The sequence below is a fragment of the Nothobranchius furzeri genome, chromosome 5 (genome assembly GCF_043380555.1).
Source record: "Nothobranchius furzeri strain GRZ-AD chromosome 5, NfurGRZ-RIMD1, whole genome shotgun sequence".
Lineage (NCBI taxonomy): Eukaryota > Metazoa > Chordata > Actinopteri > Cyprinodontiformes > Nothobranchiidae > Nothobranchius > Nothobranchius furzeri.
Window position 1 is genome coordinate 3,603,712 of NC_091745.1, and position 17,164 is coordinate 3,620,875.

The window sequence follows — 17,164 nt, forward strand, 5'->3', positions numbered from 1 at the left end:
GAGAGAGAGAGAGAGAGAGAGAGAGAGAGAGAGAGAGAGAGAGAGAGAGAGAGAGAGAGAGAGAGAGAGAGAGAGAGAGAGAGAGAGAGAGAGAGAGAGAGAGAGAGAGAGAGAGAGAGAGAGAGAGAGAGAGAGAGAGAGAGAGAGAGAGAGAGAGAGAGAGAGAGAGAGAGAGAGAGAGAGAGAGAGAGAGAGAGAGAGAGAGAGAGAGAGAGAGAGAGAGAGAGAGAGTGAGTGAGTGAGTGAGTGAGTGAGTCTTTAAGAGCCAATGTGGAAGGTCACTTGTGGCTCCAGAGTCGCAGGTTGCAGACCCCTGACTTAGACATCATTCCAGATAAGTTTCTGAAGTGATTTGCTGCTGTGAGCTAAAGCTAGCTGTGTTGGTTGGTGTTTAGCTTCTTCATGAAGAGCTGGCGCTGCAGTGGGTGGTCAGTACCAGCACCGTGAGGGAAGCAGCTCTACATCAGGCCTGGTTTTTCTTCCAGCTAATGGTCAGTATTCTTATGAAAAGGTCTACATAACTGTATAAGGTCTATGTACAAATATTCAGAAAAACTGTGACAAGAAAATTTTAAAAAAAGCATTTTAAATGATGAGGTCTTCTCATTTTTCCTGCAGACTAAGAGCATGGCTCATCACTTATTCCTCACCTCCAAACTGGAGGCTCCCAGACGTCTGCGGTTCCCAGACCGGTTTATCGATGACATCGCTGCTCTTGTGTGTGCCATCAGTGCAGACATCGCTAGCCGATATCATAAGGTATAGAGCCCTCAATCATACAGCACAGCCGTCAGTTCATTTAATAACTAACCTATGACTGGTGAACAACAACTAGTGGGTCCAATGTAAAGCTGCCTCGTCTTTAACCTGGGACTGAGGATTGTTGATGAATTCAGTAATTGTCTTTTTTCTTGTCTGCCTTATTTTCTCTCTCTTCTTATTGATTTTCCTGGTTTTTATCTCTTGTAATTCCTCCCTTTTCCTTGCAGGATGTGGAGCTCATGGAGAGGTTAAACAACAGTCTGGCCTTCTTCCTGAATGATTTACTGTCTCTCATGGACCGGGGTTTTGTGTTCAACCTCATTCGCTCTTACTACAAACAGGTGCCAACCATCTCTTCATCATATTGTCAGTTTCAGACTGCCCAAAGCCCTCACTTCTCTTCCTACTGTCGTCTGTAAAATGGTGTTTAACAGATTTCCAACAAGCTCCACACAGCACAAAATATCAGCTCCATGAATGCCCTGAGGATGGACTTCATCCGTATCGTCTGCAGTCATGAGCATTATGTCATCCTCAACTTACCCTGCTCCACTCTGAGCCCCCCAGCATCCCCCTCTCCTTCTACCTCCTCCACCACCTCACAAGTAACGAAGCAGGCTGGAAAACAAAATCTACACTTAAAAAACTATCGTGCATTTTAAACTCTTTTTTACTATCCCTCTTATTCGTAGAGTTCAGCGTTTTCAAGTATGGTCCAGGACCTGGGTGTGGCCACCATGTTTGAAATCTCCGTCCCTTTTCGCCATCAGCACTTCCTGTCGGGCCTGCTGCTCACGGAGCTGTCTCTCATTCTTGATCCTGAAGGCGAAGGGTGGGTTCTCGGCTACAGCACGATGCCCACAAATACAGGGAAAAGCAAGATTGGACTGAACGGTAACTTGAACCAGAAGAAACGAGTCTTTCTTTTGTCGCCTGCAGGGTTTTTTTCCTCCATAAAAAAGCCATCAGCGCTGTTCACTCCTTGCTGTGCAGCCATGATGCAGACCTTCGCTACAGGGACCTGCAGGTCAGAGCCAGCATTGCCAAGCTCTACCTGCCACTCATCCCCATCGTCATGGAGACGCTCCATCAGCTCCATGATTTCTGTGGTCAGCAGATTTTTATATGAAGCTAGTAGTCTTCCAGCACTCAGACTCTTTCATTTACAGTGATATTACACACCTGAGACTCCCTCTTCGTTCTGTGTAGACTCCTCTCTTGCTCGAGTCCGCCTTTCTTCCGCCCTCACCGAAGAGATTGATCCAGACAGTGGCAACGTTATTAGTCAGTCTGTTGCCATGGCGATCGCTGGCTCTCCAATGGCGCATGCCAAAGCAAACGCATTTGTTCTTCCCTCTGTGGTGAGTGAAAGCAGCAAGGGTCATTCTGCCCCCCGCCCGGGCCCTAGAGACGGCCGGGCCGCAGACCAGTCTCTGTGTCAGAGGCAGCTGCTTCAGTCTGACACAGACACTCACCTGTTATTCGCTGATGTTTGGTTTGCTCCTCCATGCTGTTCATTGCTTTATCTTGAAGCAGATTGGGAGACTGGCTCTGAGTCGGTGTGTTTGTCTCTACCAGGCTGCTCGCCAGTCCAGCTCTCTCTCTGCAGAGTGCAGCAGGACTCTGTTGGTGTGTTTCCTGTGGGTACTGAAGAACGCAGATGCATCTCTCCTGGAGCGCTGGGTGTCTGATCTGTCGGTGCTCCAAATCAACCGTTTGCTGGATCTGCTTCATCTCTGTGTCTCCTGCTTTGAATACAAGGTAAAGAAACAGGAACGTTCACCTAGTTTGGAAGCATTTAGTGATTGTTTCTCCACCACAGTCAAATTCGGCAAGAATAAACATGTTTCTTACGACAGAGATTGTGAAACATTAATTTAGAAACGGATTTCAGATTTAATAAAAGTTTTGTGGCTGTTCTTGTTGTAGGGAAGAAAGACTCTGGAAAGGATCAACAGTCTGACATTTAAAAAGTCTCAGGACATGAAGGCCCGGCTGGAGGAGGCTATACTGGGTACAGTAGGAGCTCGTCAGGAGATGGTTCGCCGCTGCAGAGGTAAGTCAGACGGGAACCCTGAATTCTAGCTGGTGAAGTGTGATTTATTCACCGGTATGTTTGTGTTTTTACAGAAAGGAGCCCTTATGGCACCCAGGAGAATGTCAGGTGGAGGAAGAATGCCACTCACTGGAAACAAAACACAGACCGAGTCGACAAGTATGTCGTTCACCATAAAACCGTTAAAGCTGCCGCAGTTTGACATAAAACGCTCATCATCACCGACCGAGTCCATGACGGGGAATAACGTTTAGACCCACGTTTCTATGTGATGTTCAGTTTTCATATGAGTGAATGTGGTGTGTGACACTTAACGATGGCTTTATTCAGGAGCAAGGCTGAGATGGAGCAGGAGTCCGTGGTGGATGGAAACCTGGCCACCGAGGCCTCGCTGATCGTACTGGACACACTGGAAATCATAGTGAAGGTAATAAGGGAAACAGACTTTCCCACGGCCCTGTTTGTTTGTGAAGTCCTCGTGCTGATGCCCTCTGTTGTTCCAGACGGTGGTTGCATCTGAACTGAAAGAGAGCGTTTTAGGGGGGGTGCTGCGAGTGCTTCTGCACAGCATGGCAGGAAACCAGAGTGCCCTCTTTCTGCAGCACTGCTTCACTACACAGAGAGCTCTGGTGTTCAAGGTGAGAGCCGTTTCTAGTGTTACAGCGAGCCTCTGTTGGCTAGGGGCTGCATTTGAAGTCGACCTTCGACTAGTCGTTGATGACGTCATACACCTGAAGTGGCTAAAACTGACAACGGGTGACCAAGCGTTTTTTTCCGACGCACAGGGGGTTGGTTCACTGGAGTTTTTGACAATTTAAATTGCGTCCACATTTTCTAAGTAAAACATCTCTTAACAACGGTAGTTTCTGCTTCAGCCCTCTCTCCCCTCCCCCTGCGCAGCTGCCGCAAACTCACTGATGAGCCTGCAGCCTCTCAGAGTTCCTGCTGCTCTAAACATTAAAATAATTATATAATGGTTAGGTCTTTTTGTTGCAACCAGCAGGTACAAAAACCAACTTGTTTTTATTTGGCTATTTTTCTGTCCTGTCTCTGTTTATTATCTTCCTGCATCTCGTCTCAATCCTAAAGAAAAACTGCTACCTGCCTTCTTATATATTCTATATTCACCTTATGAGTTACATTTGAACTGCAGTTCTAAAAGATCTACCGACCGCAAAAACAGCGGAGTGCTCGCCGGCCGCATCAGTGAGGTGCGTCATCGGAGGACAAAACAGGTGATGCTCCTCTCCACAGCAGCGAAACGCATCAGGCACAAATAAAAGAATAAAAGACAGAAACCATAAAAGAAAATGAGCCGACATGAACGATTGCGTGTTAAATTAGTTTTTGAGGTGGTGACACCTGATTTGATAATGTTACTGTGGCCGTGCTCAGAACGCAGATGTCTGGAGCGCGTCAACAATCAGAGCTTTGCATGTGCAAGCTGGTTAAGGTTAGGATGGGGGTGAGGGGAAGGTTAAACTGCAATTAGGTCAAATGTCCGTTTTACGGCGGGCGTCAGATACCGACGCTCTGGCACAGCACGTCACCTCCCGACGCGCAGGGGCTCGTCACCTGCTGTCTTTTCTGAGGACCCCATCTTGTCGGTCATTATCACGTGACAGCAACTAGTCGATGAAAGTCATAAAAAGTCAGTACAGAGCAGTGAAGTCGACTAGTTGATACAACCCCTACTGTTGACCAGCAGGTTTAGTTAAACTTCTGTTTCTGTTCAGTTCCCAGAGATGCTCTTTGAGGAGGACACGGAGCTTTGTGCAGACCTGTGTCTGCGTCTTCTCCGACACTGCAGCAGCAGCGTTAGCCCGGTCAGGAGTCACGCCTCAGCCTCTCTTTACCTGCTCATGAGGCAGAACTTTGAGATTGGAAATGTGGGTTTAAAGTCATGTTGCTTTATTTATTTTGTGTTTTTCCTTTATGAATGATTTCATTAAACCGAAATGTTTGAGTCACTGTGGTTTCTTCTGTTCTGTAACAGAACTTTGCACGAGTAAAGATGCAGGTCACCATGTCTCTGTCATCACTGGTGGGAACATCGCAGAACTTTAATGAAGAGCATCTTCGCCGGTCGTTAAAAACAATCTTGACGTACGCCGAAGAAGACCTAGAGCTGCGTGACACGCCTTTCCCAGAGCAGGTAGGGGTTAGCTAACACTGCTTTTAAATAGTTTTCTTGAGCTCTTCAGATGGAAAGCACATGATGAATGTGATGTTTGTGCAGGTGCAAGATCTGGTGTTCAACCTCCACATGATTCTGACCGACACTGTGAAGATGAAGGAGCATCAGCAGGATCCTGAAATGCTGATCGACCTGATGTACAGGTACTTGAATGGCCGTGAGTTACACCAACAGAAGGCTAAATAAAAAGCTGCAATTGGTTTTGAATTTTGAATTTTCTGCTTCAGGATTGCTAAAGGCTACCAGAACTCTCCTGACCTGCGCTTGACGTGGCTGCAGAACATGGCAGGGAAACACTCGGAGCGAGGGAACCATGCAGAGGCAGCCCACTGCCTCGTTCACAGTGCTGCACTGGTGGCAGAATACCTCAACATGCTGGAGGACTGCCGCTACTTGCCAATCGGATGTGTCACATTTCAGGTGAGGTTTACTCTGTAACGTTTTTAACTAATTGATGACTAAAGTCGTCATTAGCATTTTTTTACTGTGTGGGCGTCGGAACGAGCCCCCGCACTGTGAGAAAAAACATCTCAGCTCTAAAGCCGATCTTCATCCGCGTACGTCACACGTCACGTGATCAGGAAGCAGAACATCCATGTGTTAGGAGATCGTTTTGGGCCGCTGCTGTAAAAAAAAGTGAGGCGCGAACTGGAAAAGCTTCTGCCGATCACAATTCAACAACGGATTATGAAAGAAGGGATAAAGCTCGAAACGCGCGGATTCTTCCTGATGCAAGAGGTGAGTCTCCGCTTTGTTTTGCTAGTTTTGGCGTCGACATCATCCTAGCGCACAACGTTCTGTGACTCTTAAAAAAAATCAGTGAAAACGCAGAAAAAGCTGTCAGCGAAGGGCGGCGTACTCGCCGCTTAAGATGTCAGTCAATGGGGCAGTCCGCCACACAGCGAAGAAGATGCAAATACATACTATTTCTAAATAAACTTAAGTACCTCTAGCTGCACTTGGCTCAAAAGAGCTTAAGTAGAAATAGTCCAAAGATGATGCCAAAGCCGTTTCTAACAAGCTGTCGCCATCTTAGGTTTGCCCAGTCACTGATTACAGTGCTGTGATTGGCCCACCAAACCGATAGAGAGCAGTGATTGACCAGCCACCACGCTAGCCGGGACCGTGGAGGCTCCAATGGAGCGAGACTAGACTGACGTACAGAGCAAAATCATTTAGCTTCGGCTATTGGCGGTGTGGATTTCTGAGCTAGTACAAACGAATAAATGAACATCTGTTTGTTTTTCCTCAGAATATTTCATCTAATGTATTAGAGGAATCAGCAGTATCGGATGACATCCTGTCCCCTGAGGAGGAGGGCATTTGTGCTGGGAAATATTTCAGCGAGTCCGGCCTGGTGGGCCTCCTGGAGCAAGCAGCTGCCTCCTTTAACATGGTGCGACTCACATTCTCTGACTCCATGGCGACAGGCTGCATGCAGCCAGAGAGCATTAACATGGCTGAGCTAAAGTTAGGTGATTGATGTGAAGAAATAGTGTTGCATTATTCTGTGACCACAGGCAGCCATGTACGAGGCCATAAATGAGGTCTACAAGATTCTGCTGCCCATCCATGAAGCCAACAGAGACTTCAAAAAGTTGGCTACTGTCCACGGAAAACTGCAGGATGCGTTCAACAAAGTCTGCAACCAAGTTAGTTCACAGTTTGATCCCCAGATTAGCAGCAAATCAGATCCCCACCCCCAAAATATGCTTATAGTTTGGTCTAATATTTGTGTTTTCATCCCTCGGTGTTTCCAGAGTTCAGGATGGGAGGTAACAAGTTCAGTTTGTATTTCAAAAATAAACTCTGTTTTTACCACGCTAATCTTTCTCCTGTTAACTTCGTTCTCTCCTCTCCTGTGTCTGTGAACGACGCGTTACTGGTGAGCAAAGCTAAATTTACCTTCATACTTTAATGTAGATGAGTTGCAGCACTGTTAACGATTTCCTTTCATTTTTTATTTCCTGCTTTTTTGGTTGTCAGAGCTGCTAAAATTGGTCCACTAACTCCAGCTATAGATAGTATCGGCTTGATTACATTAGGGTTCTGATTCTGTACTAAATCACCTCTTTTCTTATCTAATCCTCAGTTTGTAGAGAATGTTTGGGACCTACTTCCGTGTAGGTTTCTATGGTTGCCAGTTTGGAGACTTGGATGAGCAAGAGTTTGTCTACAAGGAGCCTTCCATCACTAAGTTAGCTGAAATCTCCCACAGGCTGGAGGCAAGTAGGAGCTTCACGTTGGTAATAAAAGTGTCATTAGAGATGAATGAGAAGCTGACATGAATGTCTTTGGTGGGCAGGAGTTCTACGCAGTGAAGTTTGGGGATGACGTGGTGGAAATTATCAAGGACTCCAACCCAGTAGACAAGACCAAACTGGATCCCAGTAAGGTTTGTGAATAACACGTTTGGATCATTAAAGGAAAACAGAAACGACATGTCTGTGTGAACAATGTCCCGTTGGCGGTTCCAGGCCTACCTCCAGATCACCTATGCTGAGCCTTACTTTGACACATATGAGCTAAAAGAAAGGATCACCTACTTCGATAAGAACTACAACCTACGTACCTTTATGTACTGCACCCCCTTCACTCTGGACGGCCGGGCCCACGGGGACCTGCATGAGCAGTACAAACGCAAAACCATCCTGACAACATCTCACGCCTTCCCTTATATAAAGACACGCATCAATGTTGTCCACAAGGAGGAGGTAGGCATCTGCTGTGAAGGGATTAGGTGGTAAAGACATGCACGATGTCATGATGGTGTTTTTGGTTCTCTAGATTATTCTCATCCCCATGGAGGTGGCTATTGAAGACATGCAGAAGAAGACTCAAGAGCTTGCTTTTGCCACAAACCAAGACCCTGCAGACCCTAAAATGCTTCAGATGGTTCTGCAGGGCTGTGTGGGGACTACTGTCAACCAGGTGACTGTTTAGAGCTTTACTGTCGATGATGCTGAAGATTTATGACCTCTACATTTACCTCCTTGTCAAACATCTTGCCTAATAAAGTCAGGCTTCCATCTGGGTACGTTTCAGACATTCCTCAGCTCACATGTAACCGTTTCTTCCCTTGTAAGGGTCCCCTTGAGGTGGCGCAGGTCTTTCTCTCTGAGATTCCTGATGATCCAAAGCTGTTTCGCCATCACAACAAACTGCGCCTTTGCTTTAAAGACTTCACAAAGAGGTGACGACACACTCCACACTTGGGTGACCATCTGCTGTGTAAGCAAGAAAAACAAACACCGTCCATCTGCGCGTGCTCTGCTATTTGTCATGCAGGTGTGAAGATGCCCTGCGGAAAAACAAGGCGCTTATTGGACCCGACCAAAAGGAGTACCACAGGGAGTTGGAGAGGAACTACAACAAACTGAAAGAAGCTCTGGGTCCTCTCATCAACCGCAAGATCCCCCAGCTGTACCGGCCCCTGCCAGCTCTGACTGTGCTAACACAACGGTAACCCGAGACTTTAACACGTGCACAGGAACACACTAAATGAGCTCACTCTTTTGCTTCAACTGTAACAATAGAGAAACATGAAAGCAGACTTTGTCATGGCTGAAACTCTTACCTACACCAGTGAAGGGAAGGCTAAAAGGCTGGAATTCTTGATAAAAGTTGGCGCACCGATGAAAGCACTGAAGCTTGTTTGGCTTTAGAAATGATCACCATGTGTTTTTGTTGTTTTCATCATCCTTTGATTAAAGCTGCGTTAGCATGTGAGAGTCGGTGGACTGCTGGTTTATAATTAGAAACAGACCTGGAGACAATGGCAGGATGATGCTGCAGCCCAAAGTGAAATCCAGAAGTTTAGAGCGCATTTGAGCTCTGAAACTTCACAGGACATGCAGACTTGCATAACACTGCAGAAGGGTCGTATAGAAAAATCCATTTTAAGTTGCGGTTCACAAAGACAAATTTTTTAATGATTATTTCTGATCATAATCAGTCACTCTTGAGTTTTTCATGCAGGCTGAACATGAAAATAGTCTCCTACAATATCTGCTACATTAGCTTCTGTTAGAAAACAGATGGTGAAACTCTAGAATTAGAAAATCCTGACAGATCTTCATCAAGTGGTCACTTGGACTCACCCGTCTTGATTCATGACGAGGAAGGGCTGTTGTTGGGTTAACGTCCAGGAAACAGCAGAGAGCATCTCAGGAAATATGGCTCCAAATGCTGCCGTGTTCAGCTCTCTTCTGATGTGGCAGACTTGTCCATGCTGATGCAGGCCTTTATGGGCTTTTTTTGCCCTGAGTATGGTGCACAAGGCATTCATTCCTACCAGAGGCCACTGCAGATGTATTGATGAAATGATTTTACCACACTGTTATAATTCATTTAAACTGAAATTAATGAAGTTGGACAGTTTATCTGTGCTTAAAGAGCAAATTGCAGGTAAAATGTTTTCTAATTTATATAAAATGCAGTCCAAAAATACAATTTGATTTGCTTATTGTGGATATTTTGTTTTAAAATACATAAACTGTAGTTTTTGGATTAAAAAAGTGGCCTTCCTCAGCAGAGCTTCTAAAAACGCTCTTGTTTCTAAACCTGAACCTCTGACGTAACCAAAGGGAGTCAGAAGCTCAGCGCTGCCTCAGCTCAGTGTGGAGAGTAGGTAGCTTTAGGGTAGAGGTCATGTGATCCAGTGTGTGTGTGTGTGTGTGTGTGTGTGTGTTTACTAGTGTTGGATTGTGTTCATGTTGACAAACTAGTGTGTGAAGGCTGTACCAACTCCAGCCTGTCTGGACAGCGAGTCCTCGGGTTTCCAGATAAGAGAAACAGCTCCTCTATCTCCGTGCCTGAGGGTGTTTTGTGCAGCTGAAAAGACGGACTTCTGTAGCCTGCATTGGTCGGTACCGGGTCAGGGAGGTCCGTGCTGGGCTCCGGAGACCCGTGGCAGGGTTTGAAATTTTAAATGTGGATTTCTGGAGCTCGGAACACCGACAGAACCAGGCAAAGGCGGAGCTAGCCTAAATGGCGCCCTGTGCGAGATCCCCTGTGACGACACCCCCCCCCCCCCCCCCACCACCACCACCACCACCACCACCACACACACACACACACTTGTGCAAAACTTACCTGACGTATCTTGTTGGGGAGACGTGGCAGCTGGCTGTCCCTCATCAAGTTCACATATACTGGTAGGTCTCTCTATCGACAGAAAATGGAAGCATAACTCACCACATTGCTATATGGAACAATTCCCATATTCTGTGAAAATACTATTTAAATGTCTATAGCTAAATGTTTGCTGGACACACACACGTGTGCAAAACCCACCTAAAGTATCTTCCTGGGGAGATGTGGTGCCAGCAGACTGTCCCTCCTCGAGTTCAAATACTGGCCTACTGGTATGAGCAGTGGAGGTAGATGGCTGTTCCTCAGTGGCAGCTGATGTCATCCCAAAATATCTGTGTAGGCTCCTGATGTTGCATAAAACAAACAATACAATCTTCATGTCACGTCTGTTGCTTAAGCATTTTAATTAACATGTTACAATGAGCATTTACCCACCACCCGCAGGAGGAACATGAAGGGTCCGGTGCAATGTGAATCGGGTGGCAGACCAAGGCGGGAGCCTTGGCGGTCCAATCCCCGGACAAGGAAACTAGTTTTTGGGACATGGAACGTCACCTCGCTGGCGGGGAAGGAGCCGGAGCTTGTGGCAGAGGTTGAGCGGTACCGGCTAGATATAGTCGGACTCACCTCGACACATTGCATTGGCTCTGGAACCCGAGACCTGGAGAGGGGTTGGACACTCTACTTTGCTAGAGTTGCTCCGGGTGAGAGGCGGAGGGCTGGGGTTGGCTTTTTGTTAGCCCCGAGACTCTCTGCCTGTGTGTTGGGGTTTACCCCGGGGGACAAGAGGGTAGCTTCCTTGCGCCTTCGGGTCGGGGAACGGGTCCTGACTGTTGTTTGTGCGTATGGGCCAAATATCAGTTCAGAGTACCCACCCTTTTTGGAGTCCCTGGGACGAGTGCTAGATAGTGCTCCATCAGGGGACTCCATTGTCCTGCTGGGGGACTTCAATGCTCACGTGGGCAATGACAGCTTGACCTGGAGGGGTGTGATTGGGAGGAACGGCCCACCTGATCAGAACTCGAGCGGTGTTTTGTTATTGGACTTCTGTGCAAGCCGCAGTTTGGCCATAACGAACACCATGTTCGAACATAAGGATGCCCACCGGTACACTTGGTACCAGGGCAGCCTAGGTCACAGGTCGATGATAGATTTTGTAGTCGTATCATCTGACCTGCGACCGTATGTTTTGGACACCCGAGTGAAGAGAGGGGCGGAGCTGTCAACTGATCACCACCTGGTGGTGAGTTGGATCAGATGGCAAGGGAACATGCCGCGTAGACCTGGCAGACCCAAACGCATAGTGAGGGTCTGCTGGGAACGCCTGGCAGAAGAACCTGTCAAGACGGTCTTCAACTCCCACCTCCGGCAGAGCTTTGACCACGTCCCGAGAGCAGTGGGGGACATTGAGTCCAAGTGGGCCTTGTTCCACTCTGCGATTGTCGAGGCGGCTGTTGCTAGCTGTGGTCGTAAGGTGGCCGGTGCCAGTCGTGGTGGCAACCCCCGTACCCGCTGGTGGACACCAGAGGTTCGGGGAGCCGTCAGGCTGAAGAAGGAGGCCTACAGGGCGTGGCTGGTCTGTGGGTCTCCGGAGGCAGCAGACAGGTACCGGATAGCCAAGCGGGGTGCAGCAGTAGCAGTTGCCGAGGCAAAATCTCGGGCGTGGGAGGAGTTTGGTGAGGCCATGGAGAAAGACTATCGATCGGCTCCAAAGAGGTTCTGGCAAACTGTCCGGCGCCTCAGGAGAGGAAGGCAGCAACTCGCTCACACTGTTTACAGTGGGGATGGGGAGCTGCTGACGTCAACTGAGGCTATAGTCGGACGGTGGAAGGAATACTTTGAGGAGCTCCTCAATCCCACCAATGCGCATTCCGAGGAGGAACCAGAGCTGGGAGGCCTGGGGATGGACTGTCCGATCTCGGGGGCAGAAGTTGCTGAGGTAGTCAAACAACTACACAGCGGCGGAGCCCCGGGGGCGGATGAGGTTCGTCCTGGGTATCTCAAGGCTATGGATGTTGTAGGGCTGTCATGGTTGACACGTCTCTACAACATTGCGTGGTCATCGGGGGCAGTTCCTAAGGAGTGGCAGACCGGGGTGGTGGTCCCCATCTTTAAGAAGGGTGACCTGAGGGTGTGTTCCAACTATAGGGGGATCACACTCCTCAGCCTCCCTGGAAAGGTCTACTCCAAGGTACTGGAGAGGAGGGTCCGATCGATAGTTGAATCTCAGATAGAGGAGGAGCAATGTGGTTTTCGTCCTGGCCGTGGAACTGTGGACCAGCTCTATACCCTTGCAAGGGTGATGGAGGGGGCATGGGAGTTTGCCCAACCAATCCACATGTGCTTTGTGGATTTGGAGAAGGCTTATGACCGTGTCCCCAGGGGCACCCTGTGGGGGACGCTCCAGGAGTATGGGGTGGGTGGCTTTCTGTTAAGGGCCATTCAGTCCCTTTACCAGAGGAGCGTGAGTTTGGTCCGCATAGCCGGTAGTAAGTCGGACCTGTTCCCAGTGAGGGTTGGACTCCGCCAGGGCTGCCCTTTGTCACCGGTTCTGTTCATCACATTTATGGACAGAATTTCTAGACGCAGCCGTGGTGTGGAGTGTGTCGAGTTTGGTGGCAGGAGAATCTCGTCTCTGCTTTTTGCGGATGATGTGGTCCTCCTAGCTTCATCCAGCTCTGACCTTCAGCTCTTGCTGGGTAGGTTTGCGGCCGAGTGTGAAGCGGCTGGGATGAGGATCAGCACCTCCAAATCTGAGACCATGGTTCTCGACCGGAAAAGGGTGGCTTGCCACCTCCGGGTCGGGGGAGAGGTCCTACCTCAAGTGGAGGAGTTTAAGTATCTCGGGGTCTTGTTCACGAGTGAGGGTAGGAGGGATCGGGAGATCGACAGGCGGATTGGTTCGGCGTCTGCAGTGATGCGGACGCTGAGCCGATCTGTCGTGGGGAAGAGGGAGCTGAGCCAGAAAGCCAGGCTCTCGATTTACCGGTCGATCTACGTCCCAATCCTCACCTATGGTCATGAGCTTTGGGTAATGACCGAAAGAATGAGATCGCGGATACAAGCGGCCGAAATGAGTTTCCTCCGTAGGGTGGCCGGGCTCAGCCTGAGAGATAGGGTGAGGAGCTCGGACATTCGGGAGGGACTCGGAGTAGAACCGCTGCTCCTCCGGATCGAAAGGAGCCAGTTGAGGTGGTTTGGGCATCTGGTCAGGATGCCTCCTGGACGCCTCCCTGGGGAGGTGTTTCGGGCATGTCCTGCCGGCAGAAGGCCCCCGGGTCGACCCAGGACACGTTGGAGAAGTTACATCTCCAATCTGGTCCGGGAACGCCTTGGGGTCCTGCCGGAGGAGCTGGTGGACAAGGCCGGGGAGAGGACGGCCTGGAGCTCCCTAGTTGGGATGCTGCCCCCGCGACCCGGACCCGGATAAGCGGAGGAAGACGAGACGAGAGACGATTTACAGTTTTCAGCAGTGGTGGAAAGAAATCTGAAAATCTGTACTGAAGTACAAGTACTGTTACATTGCTAAAATATTACTCATTTACAAGTAAAAGTACTGGTGTTAGAGAAATACTCAAGTAAAAGTACAAAGTATTCATAAAAACCTCAGAGTATTATTTATTTTTAACGGCTGATGTCACCATCACTTCTCCAGACTGGGGCTGCCTGTAAATTGTGTGTTTTCCTTTACCAAAAGTTAAAACACCAACAATCTATTAATCATTAATAATTGATAAGATATAAAACAAGTGTTTTTCCCTAATTTTTTGTCATTTTAATTTCTATTTCCTTATTCAGCAAATGTCTCCGGCAGACAAAAAACTAAATGACAAGAGGAGCCACGACTATTGATTAAATATCCATTAATCCATTTTAACTGATTAAATTCCTCAACTCTCCCGCTCTGCTTCTTGGTCACTGTGAGTTTTTAACATAGCCGCAGTGTGCAGCACACCTAACGCAACATGATGACATCATCGACTTGTTCAGTACAGATGTGCTGAAAGCCGAGGGTCTCAACTTTCAGCTAAAAAAAGACCACTCTAGCTATTATAGTTTTTATTTTATGTCAGTTTACAGTTTAAACGGGATCTTACTAGCAGGGCACCTCCAGCGGCCCGCTGCCGCTCCGTTTTTCATGGGGTAAATAATACGTAGCTCATTTCCCAATTCCAAAAAGAAAGGCGAATGGCGCAAGAAAGCAGGACAACCTGCCGTGGTGAATGATCAATACTAGCATCAATGTATTTCAGCAAAATTCTCAAAGACTCATTTTAATTTGATAGCGTTTGGTTATCAGCCTTTCGGTTTTCCCACTGTTAGCTTTTCATAAAAGCTCATTTGACAAAGAAAAAGCTAGCGGTTGGAAGTCGTTCTAAATACATGCAACGTAAGAAGCTAGCAAAAGACATTTGAAAGGATCATCATAGCACCATGCAAAACGTACAGATTAGAGAGGTTAGTTAATAAGTTGGGGGATAGGCGGGAAAAATACCAACTAAATAATAAAGACATTCATACCTGCATCTTTTCCTCGTTTCTCCTCCTCTTCTCTTCTTTTTTTTTCAAATTGGGCACCAGATGGCTTCGACCGTTTCTTCTCCATTATGTTTGTGAGTGACTATGTCAAACGGTACCTGTATCCCTCCATCATCATTCTCCGAGATCCCTCCGCCCCCACCTGATGAAGGGCGTTATAGAGCGCACTATCCCACCCTGCATCCACAGAGGCGCGGCGGACACAAGGGGGCGCAATAAAACCACAATATAAACACAAACAATGACTTTGTTGTACTTTTATTACAGAAATATTATTATTGTCATCACTCATCACTATTATTATTATTAAGAACATGCAATTTCTATGTTTTGTTTATGTATTGGTTGATGCTAACAATAAATCAATCAATAAATAAATATATAAATAGGAAATTAAATGCCGCCCCCTCCAGACTGCCGCCCTGTTTGGCCGCACATGTTGCACATATCAAGCTCCGCCCCTGGAACCAGGTCAGAACTTCACAGTTTTTAAAAATACCAGCTTGACTGGCTCGCTGGTGTCTAGGTCGGATCCAGCTCACAGAAGCCTGCGTGAGCTCCAGAACCAGATGGCAGCCGTCTCTCTCCCTCTCTCTAAGCTAAATTACGTTACGTGAACGGATATTAACGTGTATGAGAAAGCTGACAGACGCTCATTAGTATTAATGACTGATACTATTTTAATTGTCTGGTGCATGAGAGTAATCTGAACAATATTGTGATGTTAGCACACGAGTTTAAGCCAACATCGTCAACTCACAAGATCCCTGCTGCTCCCCGCTGCTTCTCCTCAGTCTCTCTGCTTTGGTCAATGGTTTCTCCCTCTGGTTTGTCTCTGCTCTCTGGGACGTGCAGCAAACTCATAACTTTATGGTTTTGGTCCATCAGAAGTAGAATTATTAACAAGTTTCCTCTGTGTCAGAGCTGGCATTATAATCCATATTTTTTTCAGGATTAAGCTAACAGGACTCCCTCGTCACTTGGTTTGGCAAAAAGACTTTAAAAGCCAAAGTAATTCATGTATGTGTAAAAAAAAGTTTAAAACGAGTTTCTATTATGTTTCTCTAGACATTGGTACATGGGAGTCTCTAACTTGCAATTTGCTCACTGGGTGCATTATGTAGAAATGAAGTAAAAATGACATCCTGTGGTAAAATTTGGTTACTGCAACTACTTTAAACAACTCTGGAGCTTTTTGCCGGCTGTCGTCAAATTACAAATGTCGGCGCTGCAGCATTAGCTCGCAGCAGACACGGCACCCCCACACTCACTGATGGTAAACAGCAGTTATGTCCCCCCTTCCTTTGTTTTGAAAGGAGAGTAACTGACAGTCCAGCAGCTGGATATGAGATATGTTTCAGTATAACCTTCCTTCCACAATGACTGAAACATTACTCTTTTAAAATTTTCTCACTGTAACATTGTCACTACAGTCTTACATACTGCACCTTTAACCAAACCTCATATGTATTATTTCACAAAAGAAATCCATTTAGTAACCCGCTCATCCTGTTTTCTACCCAACAGAAACTCCTACAGCAGGTCCAGTCTTCGAAAAGTCGACTGCTGAAATGCAGAAATAAGGAAAAAGACACAAAGCACCGAGCCGCAGAGATTAAAACATCTCTGGTAAAAGTCACTGCCTACCAGACAAACTACAACAAAAGTCTCAGTAAGCGACCAAATAACTGACATTCCTCTCTTCTCCAGTTGTAACGTTTATCTGCACGTCTCTGTTTATGGGAATATAAGTGGGCTCATTCTGTGCAAGCTCAGCTCTCAGGGCTTGTAAATAAGGTAAATGCCAGAATGGGGCGTTTAAATGTGTTTCTTTTCCCCTTTTAAACTGTGAAATTCTTTTTGATGCACTGTAGACACATCAGATGTTTATCACACACAAGCACTGCCTCCAGTCGGGCCATCTCATTCATCCACACAATTATCTCAACCTGCAGCAACAGAAAAGATTTAACCTAGGTAGGATAGCTGTTTATCTGTGTGAGCTGCTGTTAAAACACTCGTTTGTAGCATACTTCTGTTTATGGATGGTTTTATGTTTTTGTAGCCATTTCTTACTATGTGTTAAATTACACTTCTCAAAAAAAAGGTGGCACATCAACACTGTAACAAATAAACTATCTGTGCTTTTTTATTTTTATTCAAATGAAAACTGCTATTAGATTTTTATTTATTTACCCTGCTTTCTATTAAACTTTTCTGTCTGAACAACTGAGCAGTGTTTATTGTGGCAACTCAACTCTGCAACTCAAACTTGTTCGTAACTGCATTTTTCTGATTTCAGATCTAGTTATTGCAGATTAGTCAACTCTCATGAACAGGAACAAAATCAATATAAAGAAATTTAAATAATGTAAAATTTCCTAAAAATAAATAAATAAAACATGGTAAATATCAAGTGTCTCTAAATATTAACAAAAAGGTTTAAGTTGAAGAAAATACATTTTTATAGTGCAAGAAGCCAATGTCCTCAAATGTGGGCACAGGGTCTTAGGAGG

At 46.7% G+C, this 17,164-nt stretch overlaps 1 protein-coding gene across 6 annotated transcripts in view; it reads left to right on the top strand.

The window, feature by feature from the left end:
* Nucleotides 1–16,877, top strand: part of dock6 (dedicator of cytokinesis 6) — a 33,846-nt gene extending 16,969 nt beyond the window's left edge. For 5 of the 6 annotated variants that reach the window (XM_054740129.2, XM_015948545.3, XM_015948546.3 and 2 more), the window contains 26 exons: nucleotides 396–491; nucleotides 619–759; nucleotides 990–1,103; nucleotides 1,197–1,367; nucleotides 1,455–1,594; nucleotides 1,702–1,871; nucleotides 1,972–2,123; nucleotides 2,341–2,523; nucleotides 2,692–2,818; nucleotides 2,893–2,977; nucleotides 3,149–3,245; nucleotides 3,322–3,456; nucleotides 4,555–4,707; nucleotides 4,815–4,973; nucleotides 5,058–5,158; nucleotides 5,243–5,435; nucleotides 6,268–6,411; nucleotides 6,536–6,667; nucleotides 6,776–6,790; nucleotides 7,115–7,240; nucleotides 7,321–7,410; nucleotides 7,493–7,729; nucleotides 7,803–7,946; nucleotides 8,102–8,208; nucleotides 8,304–8,477; nucleotides 16,176–16,877. In XM_054740129.2, coding sequence (XP_054596104.2) covers nucleotides 396–491; nucleotides 619–759; nucleotides 990–1,103; nucleotides 1,197–1,367; nucleotides 1,455–1,594; nucleotides 1,702–1,871; nucleotides 1,972–2,123; nucleotides 2,341–2,523; nucleotides 2,692–2,818; nucleotides 2,893–2,977; nucleotides 3,149–3,245; nucleotides 3,322–3,456; nucleotides 4,555–4,707; nucleotides 4,815–4,973; nucleotides 5,058–5,158; nucleotides 5,243–5,435; nucleotides 6,268–6,411; nucleotides 6,536–6,667; nucleotides 6,776–6,790; nucleotides 7,115–7,240; nucleotides 7,321–7,410; nucleotides 7,493–7,729; nucleotides 7,803–7,946; nucleotides 8,102–8,208; nucleotides 8,304–8,477; nucleotides 16,176–16,218 — 3,429 coding nt within the window. In that variant the 3' untranslated portion in view covers nucleotides 16,219–16,877. Of the gene's footprint in view, nucleotides 1–395; nucleotides 492–618; nucleotides 760–989; nucleotides 1,104–1,196; nucleotides 1,368–1,454; nucleotides 1,595–1,701; nucleotides 1,872–1,971; nucleotides 2,124–2,340; nucleotides 2,524–2,691; nucleotides 2,819–2,892; nucleotides 2,978–3,148; nucleotides 3,246–3,321; nucleotides 3,457–4,554; nucleotides 4,708–4,814; nucleotides 4,974–5,057; nucleotides 5,159–5,242; nucleotides 5,436–6,267; nucleotides 6,412–6,535; nucleotides 6,668–6,775; nucleotides 6,901–7,107; nucleotides 7,241–7,320; nucleotides 7,411–7,492; nucleotides 7,730–7,802; nucleotides 7,947–8,101; nucleotides 8,209–8,303; nucleotides 8,478–16,175 lie in introns of those variants that run through there. The other variant, XM_070551346.1, reaches the window with a different exon arrangement.
* Nucleotides 16,878–17,164: the final 287 nt, after the last annotated feature.